The 15400-nt window shown below is 58.2% G+C and overlaps 2 protein-coding genes across 2 annotated transcripts; both read right to left on the bottom strand.

The window, feature by feature from the left end:
- Nucleotides 1–3422: 3422 nt before the first annotated feature.
- LSCM1_02721 (uncharacterized protein) lies at nucleotides 3423–6272 on the bottom strand (the record flags this gene model as incomplete). Its single annotated transcript, XM_067320297.1, has 1 exon — nucleotides 3423–6272. One exon carries the CDS (start codon nucleotides 6270–6272, stop codon nucleotides 3423–3425), a length of 2850 nt encoding a protein of 949 aa, XP_067175672.1.
- A 2275-nt stretch (nucleotides 6273–8547) lies between these two features.
- LSCM1_02720 (uncharacterized protein) lies at nucleotides 8548–11307 on the bottom strand (the record flags this gene model as incomplete). The annotated part of the gene is made up of 1 exon (XM_067320296.1): nucleotides 8548–11307. One exon carries the CDS (start codon nucleotides 11305–11307, stop codon nucleotides 8548–8550), a length of 2760 nt encoding a protein of 919 aa, XP_067175671.1.
- Between the last annotated feature and the right edge of the window lie 4093 nt (nucleotides 11308–15400).

Below are 15400 nucleotides of genomic sequence, written 5' to 3'. Positions count from 1 at the left end.
AGAAGTGCACGCGGCGGTGCTTTCACTGTTGCAGCTGACCTGCGTGCGTGAGCGCGCGCGTGGGCGGGCCGGGGGAGAGAGCGAGGGGAAGCAGCTTCTCCGCTCTGTCGCCAACAGTTCTCACCGTTGCGTTCGACGCGCACACTAGTCTCGCGTTGATAAGGAGAGGCGGCAATGTCGCCCCGCCACCTGTTCCCTTCCACTCCTAAAGCTCCCCTGAAGGGTGAAAGGAGAGAGAGAGGGACGCCGGCGAGACTACGAAGGGGATTTATCCGCTTGATCTGCCCCAGCTCTGACCAAAGAATCGCAGGGAGGAGGAGGAGGGGGGCGAGGGAGGGCGCCCCTCACTGACAGAGGCAGTCCCGGCACCGGCGGCAGATGAGGGAGAGGCCGGGGGAAAGACGCACAGGGGGGGGTGCGAACGTACGCGCTTGCTGGCAAAGTCACACTACGCGTCAGATAGAAGCAGCGGAAACGGTGCTATGCAGAATGGCAGAAAAGAGCCCCAGGATTTCGGAAAAGGAAATGTGTGTAGAGAAGAGAGCCCTATCGATGGATGTGCACCGCGCTGTGTCACCGTATCACTGTGGTGGGTGGAGGAGAGAGGGAGGGAAGGGAAACCCGACGATGAGGTGGCACACCCCTCCTTCCTGCCAACGAAGAGATCAGCAAAGAACAGAAACCTCGAAGGACGTTCGAGCAGAGAGGGGTTGTCAGTGGCGAAAAAAATGTATGACGAGAATTAGCAAAAGGGGAGAGGGATGGGGGTGAGCAACGCAGGGCGACAGCGAGAATGAAAAGCGCTCCACGGCACCTGTGCAATTTTGAGTTGCCCGCTGATGTCAGCGTTGTATTCGCCCTCTCTTTGCTTTCTTTGCTGATTGGTTTCCTTTTTTTTGAGTGGCTGTGACGTGTGCCTCCGTTGGTGTCCGTGTACAGCTTCGAGGGAAGGGGAGGGGGCGTGCGTAGTGGCGCTACTATTCGTAAGAGTGGTGACTTATCTCTGAAGGCGGACGGCACAGACCGTTCACCGCATACGCCGAGACAGCGACAAGTCCACGAAGCGACCGAAAGCAAGAGCGCAAGGAAAAGGGATAAGCGGATGCATGTACAGAAAACAAAAGAAGAGAAGGGATGTAGAGAGCAGCGTGAATGGTGAGAGAGTGGCGCGCAGTCGGTCTACACCTTCAGAATATGTTGACGAAGGCGTCAAGGCAAAGAGCTTAGAATACTGAAAGCGAAAAAAATCTGTGGAGGCTGATCCGCCAGCGTGCGGCGGCCGGCCGGCAGCTGCGAGTGCCACGCAAGAGTTGCTGAGAGCGCTCTCTGAATAGGACGGCCACGCAGCAGGGTGCCAGCAGCCAGTACGAAAGTGGGTGAGAGAAGCGCGCATTGCGCAGCTACTCGCCAGTCCCGTAAATATATGTATATGTATGTATATTCGTTTTCATCACCCATGTCAACCGAGTTCACATGCATCGACTTTTCGTTGCAACATCACCACCACCCACACAGAGCGGCACGCCCCGACTCGTTCTCCGTGTAGCCAGTGGGTGGGGGAGCGCATCTAACAGTAACCACTGAACGCACATGTGCGCATCCACAGCTCTACGAAGAATAAGCCGCACCCTCCCTCATGCTCATCTTCCCTCTTTGGTTTAGGAGAGTGCCCCGCATAAATAGAGAGAGAGGAGGGGGAGGAGGAGAACGCCTTCCGTTTGACAGAGACGAGAAAAAGTGGGAGCGGCTGAAGGGGAGAAAAGGTGATGCACGCACGCGCCAGTATTCCCGTCACCGGACAGTGAAGTGTTCGAAAGAAGGCGCGAACGAACACACACACACACAAAAGGGAGGAAGTAAGCCATTGCTGGGCCAAGAAGCTCCCTTTCATCTTCTACCCGGCCGTGATCGACGCCAGAACACGTGATGAGCGTCGTGAGGCAGAGGGGGAGCACAACTGACGCACTCCGCTCTTACAGTATATTGTTGTTGGTCTTTTCCGGTAAGCATCTACGAAACGGTAGTGCCCGCCTCCACTGCCCCATCCTGTTGCACCTTGTGACGGAGATGGCAGGTGTGCATGTGTGTGCGTGTGGGGGTGGGAGGAGGGGGGAGAGCGATTGGGGGTGAAACGCACTGTAGCATAGAGAAGAGATACGACAGCCAGTGGGCATCTTCCATGAGAAGAGGAAAGGAAAAAGAGAGCCTCAGCGCCCTTGTATGCGCCCCGCACGCCCCGACTGGAAGCCGCGCAAAAGACGTGACGGAGCCCCACACCACCACCAGCCCCCTCCTCCTCCTCCCTGCAAACATGTCCGGCTTCTTTTGGCGGTCGGCCGGTTTTTTTCCTCGCCGTTTTCTTCCCCAACTAAGAAGGGGAGAAGACACCAAGGCAAGCGCGACAGGCTCCGTCAGGGACGTGTGCGGTGATCATCGGCATGATATGGGAAGGAGAGGGTCCAGAGAGGAGTGTGTGACAAGGAATTTTTCGAGAGTGAAAAAAAAGAAGGCGAGTCTCTGTACATCCTCCAGGCAACATCAGCAGCTCTTTTTCGCTCTTGTCGCTTGTTACCGCCGTCTTTATCCTGGGAGGGGCGAAGCGGATCATACTGCCCAGCTGCGGGAACTGAGCAGAAGAGGGAGAAGGGATGCCGAAGAGTTGCCCTTACTCGCCTTCTTTCAAGGGGCACACCTGTGCCCCCGCTAATAGAACCGGGAGCGAAAAAAGGGGGGACGGAAAGATTAGGCGAGACACGATGAGTATCTAAGGGGTGATCTAATACACACACGACTGTGCAATGTAGTGCAAACAAACAGGCGAAATCAGTGCAGACGAAAAACGGCCAAAGTGGGATGGGGGGTCAGCGGTGATGGCTAAAGAGGGAGGGAGGGGGAGGGGAGGGGGGGACAAAAGGGGGATGGGCACAAGATCACCCCTCACAAAACGCGCGGCAAACGCATGCGGGGCGCACACGCACACACACAGACACACAAATGAAAGTGGAGCAAAAAAAAAAGCGCACCCGCAAGCACTCTATCCTTTTTTCTCTCTCCGACTAGACGCCTGCTTTCCTCCACCACTTTGCTTTCGCGTGGTGCGCCCCGCCGTGAGTCGACTCAGGCAGCACGCGTAACAGCACCGCCGCCGCCCGCCCGCGCTACCTGGCATGGCGAGCAGAGCAAGAGAAAGAACTCGAACAAAGGCAAACGTCAAGCCGGATGATGAAAGCAGTGTGGATAGAGCGGGTGCGTGTGTGCCTACACGCAAGCATGCACATCTATGATACGAAAAGCTCGCACAAGTCCCTCGGTGGTACGCGAGGCAACAAGCCATGGTCGAGAAGAAACAGAGCACGGCTTGCGTTCCGCCGGCGCCACTGAAGCAGGTGCCTCACGAGCATCGCCCACGCGGGCGGACGCTCTTACATGGGTGACGGTGAGTGCGAATTTGAGTTCAGCGCGTAAAGTGCCCTTTCCACCGCCGGACGCGAGTTCTGCCGCTTCATCTTGCGCCGTGCCGCGATCCCCACTGGCGAGGACGAGGCCCGCTGGTAAGGAGCCAGCGGGGCGTCCTCCTTCTCACCCACATCGAACGCTACATCGTCCTCCCGGACCGTAATGTACTTGTGCGCCGCGCGAGATGCCGGGGCGGCGGCGGCAGCACTCTTGGGCCGACGCCAGTTCTCCTTCCCAATCGTCGCCTGATAGAGCTCTGCCAGCGACATGTCTTCCGCGTCCACAGTGCTGTCGGGCGCCGCGCTATGGTGGCGACGATGCGCCGCAGCAGTAGCGGGGCGGGTGGCGGCGCGCTGGTGCTCGTCCTCCACACCGTCTGCTTCGGAATCGTGGTACACTGCTGTTTCGTCGACGTCTTTGCGGCCTTGCCGCCGGCGCGGCTCGCTACTGGTGCTCGCGTTGCCGCGACTACGCCCGCGGGCAGCCTCCTGCTGCCGCTGCGCCTGCGTCTGCTGAGTGCGACTCGCCGAAGCTAACGTGGCGGAGGCGTGATGGCCACCCCCCTTGCGCTGGAGCTGTGCTTTAAGACTGTCCAAGATGGAAAGCGCGTTCTTCACGCCCTCCGCGTAGGCAGTCGAGCTGCGCCTTGCCCGCGCCCCCGCTTGCGCGCTCATCTCCGTTTGGTGCGCATCCGCGCGTCCCTCATCATCAACCGCCACGCGTCGATAGTGCTGCGACGCGCTTGAGCCAGGCTCTGTGCCACCGGCTTCGACCCGCCGAGTGATAGTGACGCCGCCGGCGCCGTTCTGAGGAGAGCGCCCACTGCCTCCGCGGCTGTCACAAGATACACGGAGACTCTCGCGAACGCGCCGCAGACTCTCACGGCGAGCACCACGCCGCGCCTGCGCCATCAGCGCTTTTTCCTCCCGCTCCAGATGGCGAATACGGTCTTCGACTTCGCTGTCTGGAACCCCACGGTAGTACTCCACGAGATCCTCCTCCGACAGGTCAGACAAGTTTGGCCGCGGTTGAGGTGACACCGACGTGGTTCCCCGCTTGCTGTCTCGCTGCTGCTGCCCCTTTGCCTCCTCGATATCGTCTTTCACCATTTCGTGCGCCATCGTTAGGTCAGCCAACTCATCTCGAGCCTTCATGAGGGCCGCCCTCAGCTCCTTCGCGTGCAACTTACGGTAACCCGCATCGCACTCCTGCGAGGGCAAGACAGACGAGAGGAGGTGGCGGTACTGATGGTACTCAGCGGCGCCATCGCTTTCGACAAGCTTCGACTGCAGCGCTGAAAGACCGGCTTGAATGGCCGGGACACTGCGCGAGGCAACCCGCTCAAAGCAAACGACCCACTCGTACTGGATGCGCGCACGGCGGGCAAGCTCTAACTTCACGAGCACGTCCACCTCGCTCCGCTGCCGCTGCCGCGCCTCATAAAGCTGGTACTCCCACCCTGCCAGGTTTGTATCCAGCGAGGAGGCTTTGGTGCTGAGCTCCTCCTCCAGCCTCGCCATCTTTTCCTTTCGGGACTCGATCTCCGACCCCACGTCGCGCTGCCGCTTTCGCTCGCCCTTGGCCAGCTCTTGGTTGCTGATCCGCTGCCGCACCAGCTCATTGTGTTGGTTGTACAGCCTCCCAATGTGGTCGATGGCCATGGCATGATCGTGTGCTACCAGCAGTCGCTGCGCGTTCGCCAGCGAGTGCAAGCAGTCGGAGACTTGCGCCTGGTAGTTGCTCACTACCGAGCCGATGGTGCTGCCACAGTACAGAAAGCTGTCGCGCAGCCCACGCTGGTACTCCGCCTCCGCCGATTCTTGCAGGCCCTCGATGAGCTGCCGTGCACCGTCGCTATACTGATGCGTGAAAAGGGGCGGCATGTTCAGGACAACAACAGGGTCGTTCTTGATCTTCATCGCGCGCTGGGTGAAGCGGAGAGTTGCGACGGTTTGGTCGAAGTTCTCGCGGGATGGGTTAACACAGCAGAGAATTAACGTGATACCAGAGCCGCCGAGGCATGTGCGAAGGAGGCGCGTCAGCTTGGCATCCCTGTATGGCACATAGGGCCGCCTCTCGACGATGGCGTCCACCACATTGCCAAGGGTTAGAAGGCTGCGGTTGATGAAGCCACCCTCGCGGAGGGAGATGCCCTCGGTGTTCGCGCGCGACGCCGACTCGGAGCCGGCCAGATCGACTAAGTTGATGACACTCTTGCCAACACGGTTGTAACGATGTATTTCGAAGGTGAGGATGACGTGCGAGCGGCTGCTGTGCTCGTTCAGATTGGTGACGCCATACTTGCGGTTTCGCTCCGCTGCCGCCTGCAGCTGAATGAAGTCGTCAAAGGTTTCTACGCTGATCATCTTCTTTTCGAAAAACACGCCGCCGTCAGGGGAGTCGTGCAGCGCGAGTTCGCCTCTCTGAGGTTCGAGAAGATCTTTGACCGACTCGTTGTAGATCTCCGTGTAGAATGCCTGTATCTTGGTACCCGGAGTGGTACGCTTCAACTCCAACAGCAACTTCGCTGCCCGCGGCACCATGCCGGGGTCGTCATGTACGCCGATCATGCTGTGCGTCTTTCCGCTGCCAGTCTGCCCGTACGCCATGATGGTGACGTTCTTGCCGTCGAACGCCGCGTGCACGACCGCCTCCATGCCATGGAAGATAGATTCATTGGTGCTGTTGCTCGGGTACACTTTGTTGTAGATATACCGAGTGTTGGGGTTCGCCGTGCTGTAGAGGACCGTTTCTGCACTGGACCATACCACGTTGGCCACGGAAGGGCGAATGCGCACGTGCACTTCAATACTCATCTCCGAGCCTCCCCTCTGAACGCTGTAAGCGGCTATGGGTGTCTATTCCTCTTCTCTTTCGCCTGTTTTCTTTCTGTGAACAATTCGTCGCTGCTGTGAAGGAAGAAATAAAATGTTTCTAAAGGGCGCTCCTCTCTCAGCGAAGAGAAAATGCGGCCCTCTGTATGTGTGTACGTGGAAGGAGGGAGGGATGCGGATAGGCGTGGGAAAGAGAGGGCATCAGCATCAGCCGTGCGATCGGACAGCCAAAGCCCCCACCGCCACCACCCCCAAAAAAAAAGGTTGCAACGGAAAAATTGGACGAGGAGGAGAGGGGCAGAGTGGATAAAATACAACGCTGAGCAGCCAGCAGGAACGAGGCGCAGTCGCGCAGTACAAGAGGTAGCCGACCGCAGTGGGAAAGAGGAAGCGCTCCGTCGGTGCACATGGGGAGCGTCGTGGGAGAGAGCAGCCGCGAATACCAGAAGATGCGCAGATACGCACAAGCACAAGTGCCGGCACGAAGGTGCATCACGAACGCAGATCTCGGCAAGTTTTCATCGCCCTTTCTTCGCCTTCCTCGTCAGCTGCCTGCCTCGATCGCTGGCAGCGGCTTCTCAACGCGCCCTTTTCCCCTCCCCCGCTCCTCCCTCCCTCGAGGCATCGGTCCTCTTTGCGGTCATACCTTTCATCGTTTTCGTTAGTTCGCTTCAGCACTCACACACACACACAAAAAGCAGAAGAGTGAGCACGCGCGCAACAATGGGGCGAAAAAAAAACTCAGCCACAGTGAAAAAAAAAGCGCACGTCATCCACCTCCCCGAAAGAAGAAACCCCAAACGGAGGAGTCGGCATCGCACAGCAGACAAACGCCTCGCAAAAAAAAAAATGGGTGGTATATGGGGCATAAGGGGGCCGTTACGCATCGCTGGCCGCAGAATGCCCACACACACACACCACCCCGCTCCTCCCTCCCCACCTGTTGCCCACTGCCGCCTCCACGAAGTATGAGCCCATCCGGCACGTGCATGTATCCAAGCCTTCGTCTGACTGTGCTCAGACACTGGGCACTTTTCGCTTCTATGTCTTTGACGGAAAGAAGGCTGCAAGAGCGGCACCCGCGGTACTTTCTATCGATCAAAGCCACAACATCCGCATGATCAACAACCTTAGACGCACCGGTACCGGATGCACTTTTTTGATCTCTCGATAAACTGGCGAGCAGCCAGAACCGAATCGCATAGAAAAAAGAGAGGGAAAGGGGCAGGCGCAACCCATATCGTGAGCGACCGTGAAATAGCAAAGAAAAAAACAGGAGACAGCGAGCCGCATGCACGCACGCAGACATAGAAGCACTGATGACGTACACGAGGTCGGAGCGGCAGCGCTGGTGTGTACTCCCTTTTCGCGTGTGTGTGTGCGTGTGTGTGCACGCGTGAGCGGGTGAGAGGAGAGGAAGCGAGGGAAGGAGGGAGGGAGAGGGGGGCCACGGTACGATAAAAAGGTACACAGAATAGATGAAGCAGTCAGGTTGGAGGAGAGAAGAGGGGAGGCAAGGGAAAAGAGGAGAGGTGCGCAGAAATGGAGCCCTCATGCGCAACACAACACAAAACCAAAGGCGCCTCAGTGTCAGTAAAGGAGGGCAGGGGAGAGGGAGAGCGCAGACGAAAATGAAGAGCGACAAAAAAGAAAAAAAGCAAACCTAACGAGAGAAAAGGCCTCTCCAAAGAGAAGAAACTGAAAAGAGCGCGACGCACATGCGCAAAGACAAAGAGTAAACGCGCAATCAATAGTGGAAAAGGGAAGAAAAAAGAAAAGAGGGGGAGGGGGAGGAGAAAGAGACAGGAAGCAACACGGGACGTGCCAGTCGCACGCAGTCGGGTCGTCTATACCTCTCTCGCTTTCGTGTGGGCTGCTGCCGGCGCACCATGTCTACCCGCCGACGGAGCGACCATTGGCACCGGGCACGACTACAACGAAGCATAGCGCGAGAAAGCGCAAACGGCAGTAAAGATAGCAGCACCGGCCCGCACGGAGAGGACCAGCCGCCTTGCATGAGGCTACCACGGGAGATGAGCCCACACAGACACACAAAGGCACGATGAAAAGAAAAAGAAATAACTCGAAGCTCTGCAAACAAACGCGCAGCCTCATCCATCACGCGCACATCGCTTTTACTCCTAAGCACACTTAGAAGGACATCCACAAGTCCATCGCCTCTCTGCGTTATCCTCAGTGCGCAATACCCTTTCCCTCTCGAGCAAAACTTCCCATATCGGACGACTGATTCGAAGCGTCACGGCTCCGCGTGCTTTTGCGAGGGCCGCGTGCTAAACTGCAGTGCGATGTCGAGGTGAGGCGAGCCGGAACTTGGCTTCTCCGCCACCTCCATCTGCGCAGTACTCCCGGGACCTGGTGGACCGCTCCGCCGATGACCTCCGGAAGCGCTGCCTGTGCCAGCCTCGGCCTCTCCATACGCGCCAGTACCACTGGCGGGGGTGATGACGGGGACAAACTGCACCGTTGAGCCCGGAGGTAGCTGGTAAATACGATCGCCGATCGTCACGGTCTGCGGAAAGGGGAACGGCGGCGGCGGCAGCGGCGGCGCTCGCGCGCCCATCATCCCCGCTGGTGGCGGTGGCGGTACACCTGTGTGCATGCAGTTCGGAAACGAAGAAGGCATGTTGAAGCCCCACTGCATCGAAAGCGGTATCGTACTCGCAGCGCCGCCTATGTTCGTCGCTGGCATCATGGGCATGCCACCGAAGACAGGTGTTGAGTACGACGCCGGCGTCGGCGGATACGGCGCGGCACCGGCGCTTCCCAAGTCGCCTCCCGAAACGCCGTGCGGGTAGCCCGGTATCTCTGTCGTGGCGGGGTCGCAGTTGCCGACGCCGGCGACTGGCTGCACAGACATGCGTCGATCCACGTGCAGCAGGGGGCAGTCATGCAACGATGCGTCACTGGCTCGCAGAGCGGCCATATCCTGCGCTGAGTGGCCTATCCACGCGCCTCGCAAGGTGCAAAGGACGCGGTGATGGTAGTTGAGTGCGATGGGCGTGTCGCTTTCGCCAAGGTGCACGGTGGCACAGCTCTCTGCCTTACCCTTGGCCGAGCCGACCGGAGAAGCCTCGCCTGGAGAGCCGCTCGCGTTAGGGTTGCTGCTGCTGCTGTCGCCGCCGCCGATGATGTGGATCTGGGAAGGGTGAAGCGCGATGCTCATGAGCGAAAAGAGCCACGAGACGTAGTCTGGCGTCGCCTCCGTTGGCAACGCAGCAACAAAGAGGACCGTGTGGTGCGGCGCTGAGACGCCGGCGGTGGAAGGCAAACCTGAGGGCTGCGGTACTGCAGCGCTCCCGTGTGGCACGCCGTCGCCGCGCAAATAGGCGTGGAACGTCACTCGTGGCGGATCTAGCGCCTTTGGGACGAACATGGGACTAGGCACCAGCGCATCCCCGAGCACCGGCTGCTGTGAGGGCGACGATTGCCCCGACAGAACGGCACTGAACGAGTAAAGGGCGGCGCTGCTTGCTCTTCTGCGCAGACTTCCATCCAGGGATGCACCACTCATCGCCATTGAGCTGGAGAGACTAGATGGCGCGTACGACGGCGGCGGCAGGCTGCCCGGCATAACCGAAGGAGATCCGGGCGTGGAGCCATATTGAGGTGGCGGTACACTACCATAGGGCGGCGGCAAGGGCCCCCGGAGCTGGGCAGACAGGTTGCTCTCTGTGCTAGCAGACGAAGTCGTTCGTCCGTGGCGGTGGCCTCCGCCGCTGCCAGCCAGTGCACCACCGCCCCCCGCGCCACCCTGCCCGCGGCTACCGCTGCCGCCACACTCGCGGTGGCCGTGATGGTGACTGAAGCTGTAGGCACGCTCGATCACAACCGGGTGGGTTGGCCCCCGAACGCGGCCCCCCGTCACATCCACGATGTCCTTTGATGCGATGAGCTCCTTCATGATCTCCGGCGATGGTGACACGTAAACGCCTTCCTCGGCGCAGTAGATGCGCTGATTCACATCCAGGAGCGCCTGCACATCGGCTTCGCTGGCAACAAACACAGACGCGCATCCCGTCGGTGCCACATTTGACCGCCCATTCTTTGTCTTCCGATGAATAAGGATGCTTGAAGGACTCAAGTGTACGCCACAGGCAACCTGAAAGATCCAGCTCACCATGTGCCGCCCGCTCTGAATGACCTCATAACGCAGGCCGCCCAGGAACAGCTTCGTGCCCGAACCCTGCGACGGCGCCGGTGCCGCCGCAACAGTTGGTGACGGCGCTGTCGAAGATCCTGCCGTCGGTGCCTGCGAGGCCGACCTCGGGGACAAAGCACTGCCGCTGCCAGACTGGTTCTCATGGGCGTCGTCCTCTTTCGCCGACGTGGTTGCGCTGCCGGGGCCGCCTGTGGTTGCACTTTTAGCGAGCGCTGCCGCGCTGGCCTTCGTTTTCCCCTCTTTCGGCGGAGCCGCCACAGCCATCTGCTGCTTTATCACATCCGACGGCGGGTATCGATAGAACTGGGTGTCGAGGCGCTCGGCATGCCGCTCGATGTTGCTCAGCAGCGTCGCCAAGTAATCTGCCTCCTCCTCGTCGTCGTCATTCTTCAGGAGGCTCGAGCGTCTCCTTCCGGACGGCGTGCTCGTGCGCTCAGCACACCTCGGCCCGATGCCGTCGTCTTCGTTAGCCTGCGCCATCAGTGACAGACTTCGCTGCACATCGTCGATGTCATCGGTGTCGGTGTCGTCGTAGGCGCCGCCGACTTTGGAGAAGAGCTGGTAGCCCGGTGTGAGGTAGGCATGCGCGCCGCCGCCGATGCCAGAATCTTCCTTGCAAAAGATATCAGAACCGCTTCTGCTATCGGGCATCATGTGTGTCGCGTTATTCAGCTGCGCCATGCGCTGCTCAAAGCTCTGAGCAGCCGCAGACTCGGCGCTTGTGTAGCTCCTCCCACCAGTGGAGGATGTCTCGTCATCATCGTTGTGCTGGTTCGCCAAGCCTGCACCTACAGCGCCCGCGACTTTGCCGCTGTCGTGTTGATCACGGAAGAGCATCCGCACCTCTGCCCCGTAACCCCTTCGGCGCGCACCCAACAAATGGAACAAACAAAAAAAACGAAAGAGTGAATGTGCAATCTCAAGCGCACCGGCAGTCGGGCGTGTGCGCGTTCGAACAGAGCAAAAAAGAAACAGAAAAAAGAAAAAGGCAACAAGAGAGACCGAAGCAACGCGATGGCAATACGAGCGGGGAAGAGGGGGAGAGATCGACAGGCAGCAAAAATGGCCGAGAGGGGAGCGAGCAGAGACGTAAGCCAGGCGGAGAAGCACGAAATGGAAAAGGAAAAAAACTGGCGAGCCTTTGCGGCGTACTCCACGGTTGCAACTCCGGCAGCGCACACGCACAGACGCACCACAGGCACAGACAAGCGCCCGCTTTTACGCGAGCAAGAGAGAGCGCGAGAGAAAAAAGGGACTACTGCCTCACCCACTGCAACGACGAGCGCAAAAAGGAGGAGGAGGGGTGAGAAGGGAAAACAGCAAAAAGTGGCGGAGAGGCAGAGAGAGAGATGCACACGAGACAGTAGGGGAAAAAAAACTGCTCCCTCTGCGGCAGGGTGGTACGAGGTGCGAGCAAAAAGAGGAGGAACGGCAGAGAAAAAGAGGAAACACGGGGAGAAGAATACGCGAAGAACGACGCCGCAACATGAGAAGAAAAAAAGAAAACGAAGGTCTGTAAGAGAGGGGAAGTGCGCGCAACAGGCACCTTCACTAACACAGGGAGGCCGAAAACAGAGAAAAGGTTGGGGAAGGGAGGCAAGAAGATAGCGATAGGCGCCTATCACCAAAGGAACAGGAAACGACGGCTGCGGCGCTATACCTTTTGTAAAAACGCGAGATGATGACGAGGCAGCGCAATACAACAAACATGCACACCTCCACACGCCAAGCAACACTCTCCAATTCACAATTCCACAACGGCACACTGTTCGAGCACGCGCACACGAGCACAGAGAGAGAATAGCGGGGCGTTCTTTCCTACTCCTTTTTATCTTATTTTTTCTTTTCGGCAAAGAGGTGCACGTGAAAGAGTGCGTTTTTCGATGCTCCTTTGTTTTTGTTGTCGAGCTCCCTCACTGAAGAGTGTGGGGTGGAGAGAAGGGGAGGACAAGAACGAAATCGCGCACCGGCACACACACACACACGCACAGACCGGCAGAGGCAGGCCCCACCACAACGTGTGAAGTTACGACGAGAAAGAGTGTGTGTGTGTGAGAGAGCAAAGCAAATAGAAACACAAGGCGCGAGAAGCTGACAAAGGGCGCCGACTGCACGGAGGCGTGAGCAACACTGCAGGAGGCAAAAGAAATGAGTCCCTCGGCAACACCAAGAGAAGAGTGCGGAGAAACGGGAAAGCAAAAGGAGTCGACGAACGGGGGGGTGGGGGGATGGGGGAGAAGCGAGTCGGCCGAGAGTAACAGACTGCCTCTGTGAGCTGACTCTGCCGATGTCCTCGACGCGATCAGCGAGGTACGCAATAAGAGATGTCAATAGGCCGCACGGTCAGCGGTAAACGTGCGATCTCCGCAGCACCCGCAGGGAGAACGTGGACGGAAAAGAAGGGGGTGAGCAGCTCAGGGAGAGGGGAAGGAAGGAGGCAAGAAAATAAGAAAGCCAAAGAGATGAGCGCAGATACGGGCGAAACAGTTTGTTCAAGCGGTGGAATAGAAGTCGATTCGTTCTTCCTTGTGTAGGCGACCGGCGCGTGATGAGCGAAAGAGCCGCACGACACTTAAGCAATGACCTCCTCGAGCTGCCCCAGCCCCAGCTGCGAAGCAGAGAGGTAGAGGGCTGAAGTGTAGCCCTGCGCCGGCAAAGGACAACGAAACGCAGAGAGGGGGGGCCTCCTCGAGAGGCTACGGAAACCGGAAAAAAAAAGCGCTACGAGAAGGAGCGGCCGCGAGCAGTGCGTGGTGAAGACACAGACAGCAATCACCAGAAGACCGTAAGCCCTGCGTGACAGGAAGAAGGCAAAGCAAAAAGGTGGGAAGAACAAAAAAGTGGCAGTGGCAGAGGCACAAGTGAAAAGGGGCCGCCAGCGCCCGCAGACAATGCAGATAGTGAGCAAGCCACCAGTCGAGGCACTCGCAGACGTATGGGCGCGGAGAAACAGAGGGACACGGGGAAGGAACAAAAGAGCGCCACTGATAAAGAGAGGCAAGCGAGGAGGCGAACCCAACAAGAAATTAAAAAAAATCGTTAGAAGACACAATGGCACAGAAAGAGAGGGGGGGCGCAGATAATTTGGAAACGCTAAGCGTGATTGTTTCAGTTTTTTTTGAGCAAGTTTCAGTGCGTGGTAATGTGATCCGTCGCTTCGCTTTTCCGTCGGTGTTCCGTAGCGTTGCTCGAAGCGGGAGTGCGGATGTCGCAAAGGGATGGCGATCGTGAGCGGGCGAAGTGGCCTCGCTTCTTGGTCTAGGTCTGTACGTAGAGTCCGCCGTTTTTTTCTGAAGCAAAACAAAAGTCAAAACAATTTCTCTTCGACCGTGAAGGAGATACAACGAGGCCAAGGAGACAGAAGAAGCGAGTTTACCGAGCTCCTGTGTGCACTTAGGGCGCGAAGTAGATACAAAGAAAAAGGGGGTGCAGAGCACAAGAGCGAAGTGACTTTTAGAGAAAAGGGGGGAGAGACGAAATGGCAACAGGCTAAGGTACTTTTTTGGTTTTTTCTCCCTCGCTTCGCCCTCTCTGCGAAGAATTATCGGAGTCAAAGTGTGCCGTATGTGTGTGCGAGTGTATGTGTATGTGGAGTGTTGCGCAAGACGTCTGCAGCCGTGGTCTCCTCCTCTCTCTTGCCTTATGCTCGCTTGCTGCGCGTCTTTGGTGTGTCTCGCTGTTTCTTCTCCTTTTTGCGTTCAGGCTCGTTTGTTCGGCTCCGTCTCGCACAACTTAGTGGGAAAAAAATGCTGGCAAGCTCAATGTTTGCTGCCGCCTCCTGTTTGCCTTACCTGTAGGGGAAGGGGAGGGGGGAGGATGTATGCGCGCGTGCGCCTGTGCCGCCGGTTACAGAATCAAGTCCACTGATGTTGCGTTGTCTCTGCGGCTAAGCTTACGCGCGGTGCGTATCACCTTCTTTCCTCTGCTCGGTCTGTCAACTTTGATCTTCGACGAGGATCAGAGTCTCAGAAGAGGGTGTCGTTAGTCGTCGAAAAGGGGGAGCGATAGAGGTAGAGAGGAGGAGGAGGAGGGATGGGAGAAGGGGGCACAGTGCTTCGATTCTTCACTTTTGCCTTTGTTACTGTTCTGTGAATAGCGCTAATGAGCTCCGCGGCTGTGCTATCTTTCTTTTCTCTCTTTCCCTGGTGGATTGCTCAGCTGTCGTGTCGCGCTCTTTGTAGCATGAGCTGCGTTGGCTCCTGCCTCCGTCGCCGCGTCTTTTTTCGTTTATGTACGCTTGCGAGCCCCACTTGCGAGCAAATCGCGCCAAAGCAGACGGCCTGCACTGCCCCCGCAATCACCACCACGATGCGCTCTTAAATTCGGGTACGAATCTCTTTGCCTGTGTGTGTGTGTGTGAGTGGGGGGGAGTAGTCAGTGAGCGAGGGCGGAAAGGCAGAGAGAGGAGGGCAGGCCGGTGTCAGTGGAGACCGTCGATTGATGTACTTTCGTTTTGTAAGCTGCGCGCAGTTGGGCGAGGCGGATGTGTTCGCGAGGGCATTTGCAGATGAGAAAGAGGCGGGGGGGCACAATGGAAGCAGCGCGCGGCACCAAGCATGTTTAACGCATGCGTTGGTGAGCGTGGAAAGGTGCAGGCACAAACGAGAGACGTCGCGACAGGGAGAGGAGAAGTGGGGGAGGGGGGTCAGCGAAAGAAGAGCGAAATGAAGGAGAGCGCGCGCGCCGGCCTAAGCGCGCTCTTCCGGATCGCCCACAGCTTTGTTCACTGCGTTTTGGGCCGGCCACCCTCGCTGGAAGCATCGCTAACTCACCGCGATGAAGGGTAATACACTCAGAGGGCGGCCGAGTTCCAGCGGGGCAACAAGCGAAGCGCCGCCCTGCCCTCCACGGCCCCGCCTGCAGCCGAAGGCGCATACGCATATGGACGACGCACGGCCTTGTAGGCTGCATCTACGCACAAAAAGATCGT

This window comes from Leishmania martiniquensis, chromosome 33, assembly GCF_017916325.1.
Source record: "Leishmania martiniquensis isolate LSCM1 chromosome 33, whole genome shotgun sequence".
NCBI lineage: Eukaryota > Euglenozoa > Kinetoplastea > Trypanosomatida > Trypanosomatidae > Leishmania > Leishmania martiniquensis.
This window is presented reverse-complemented; position numbering and strand designations above follow the sequence as displayed.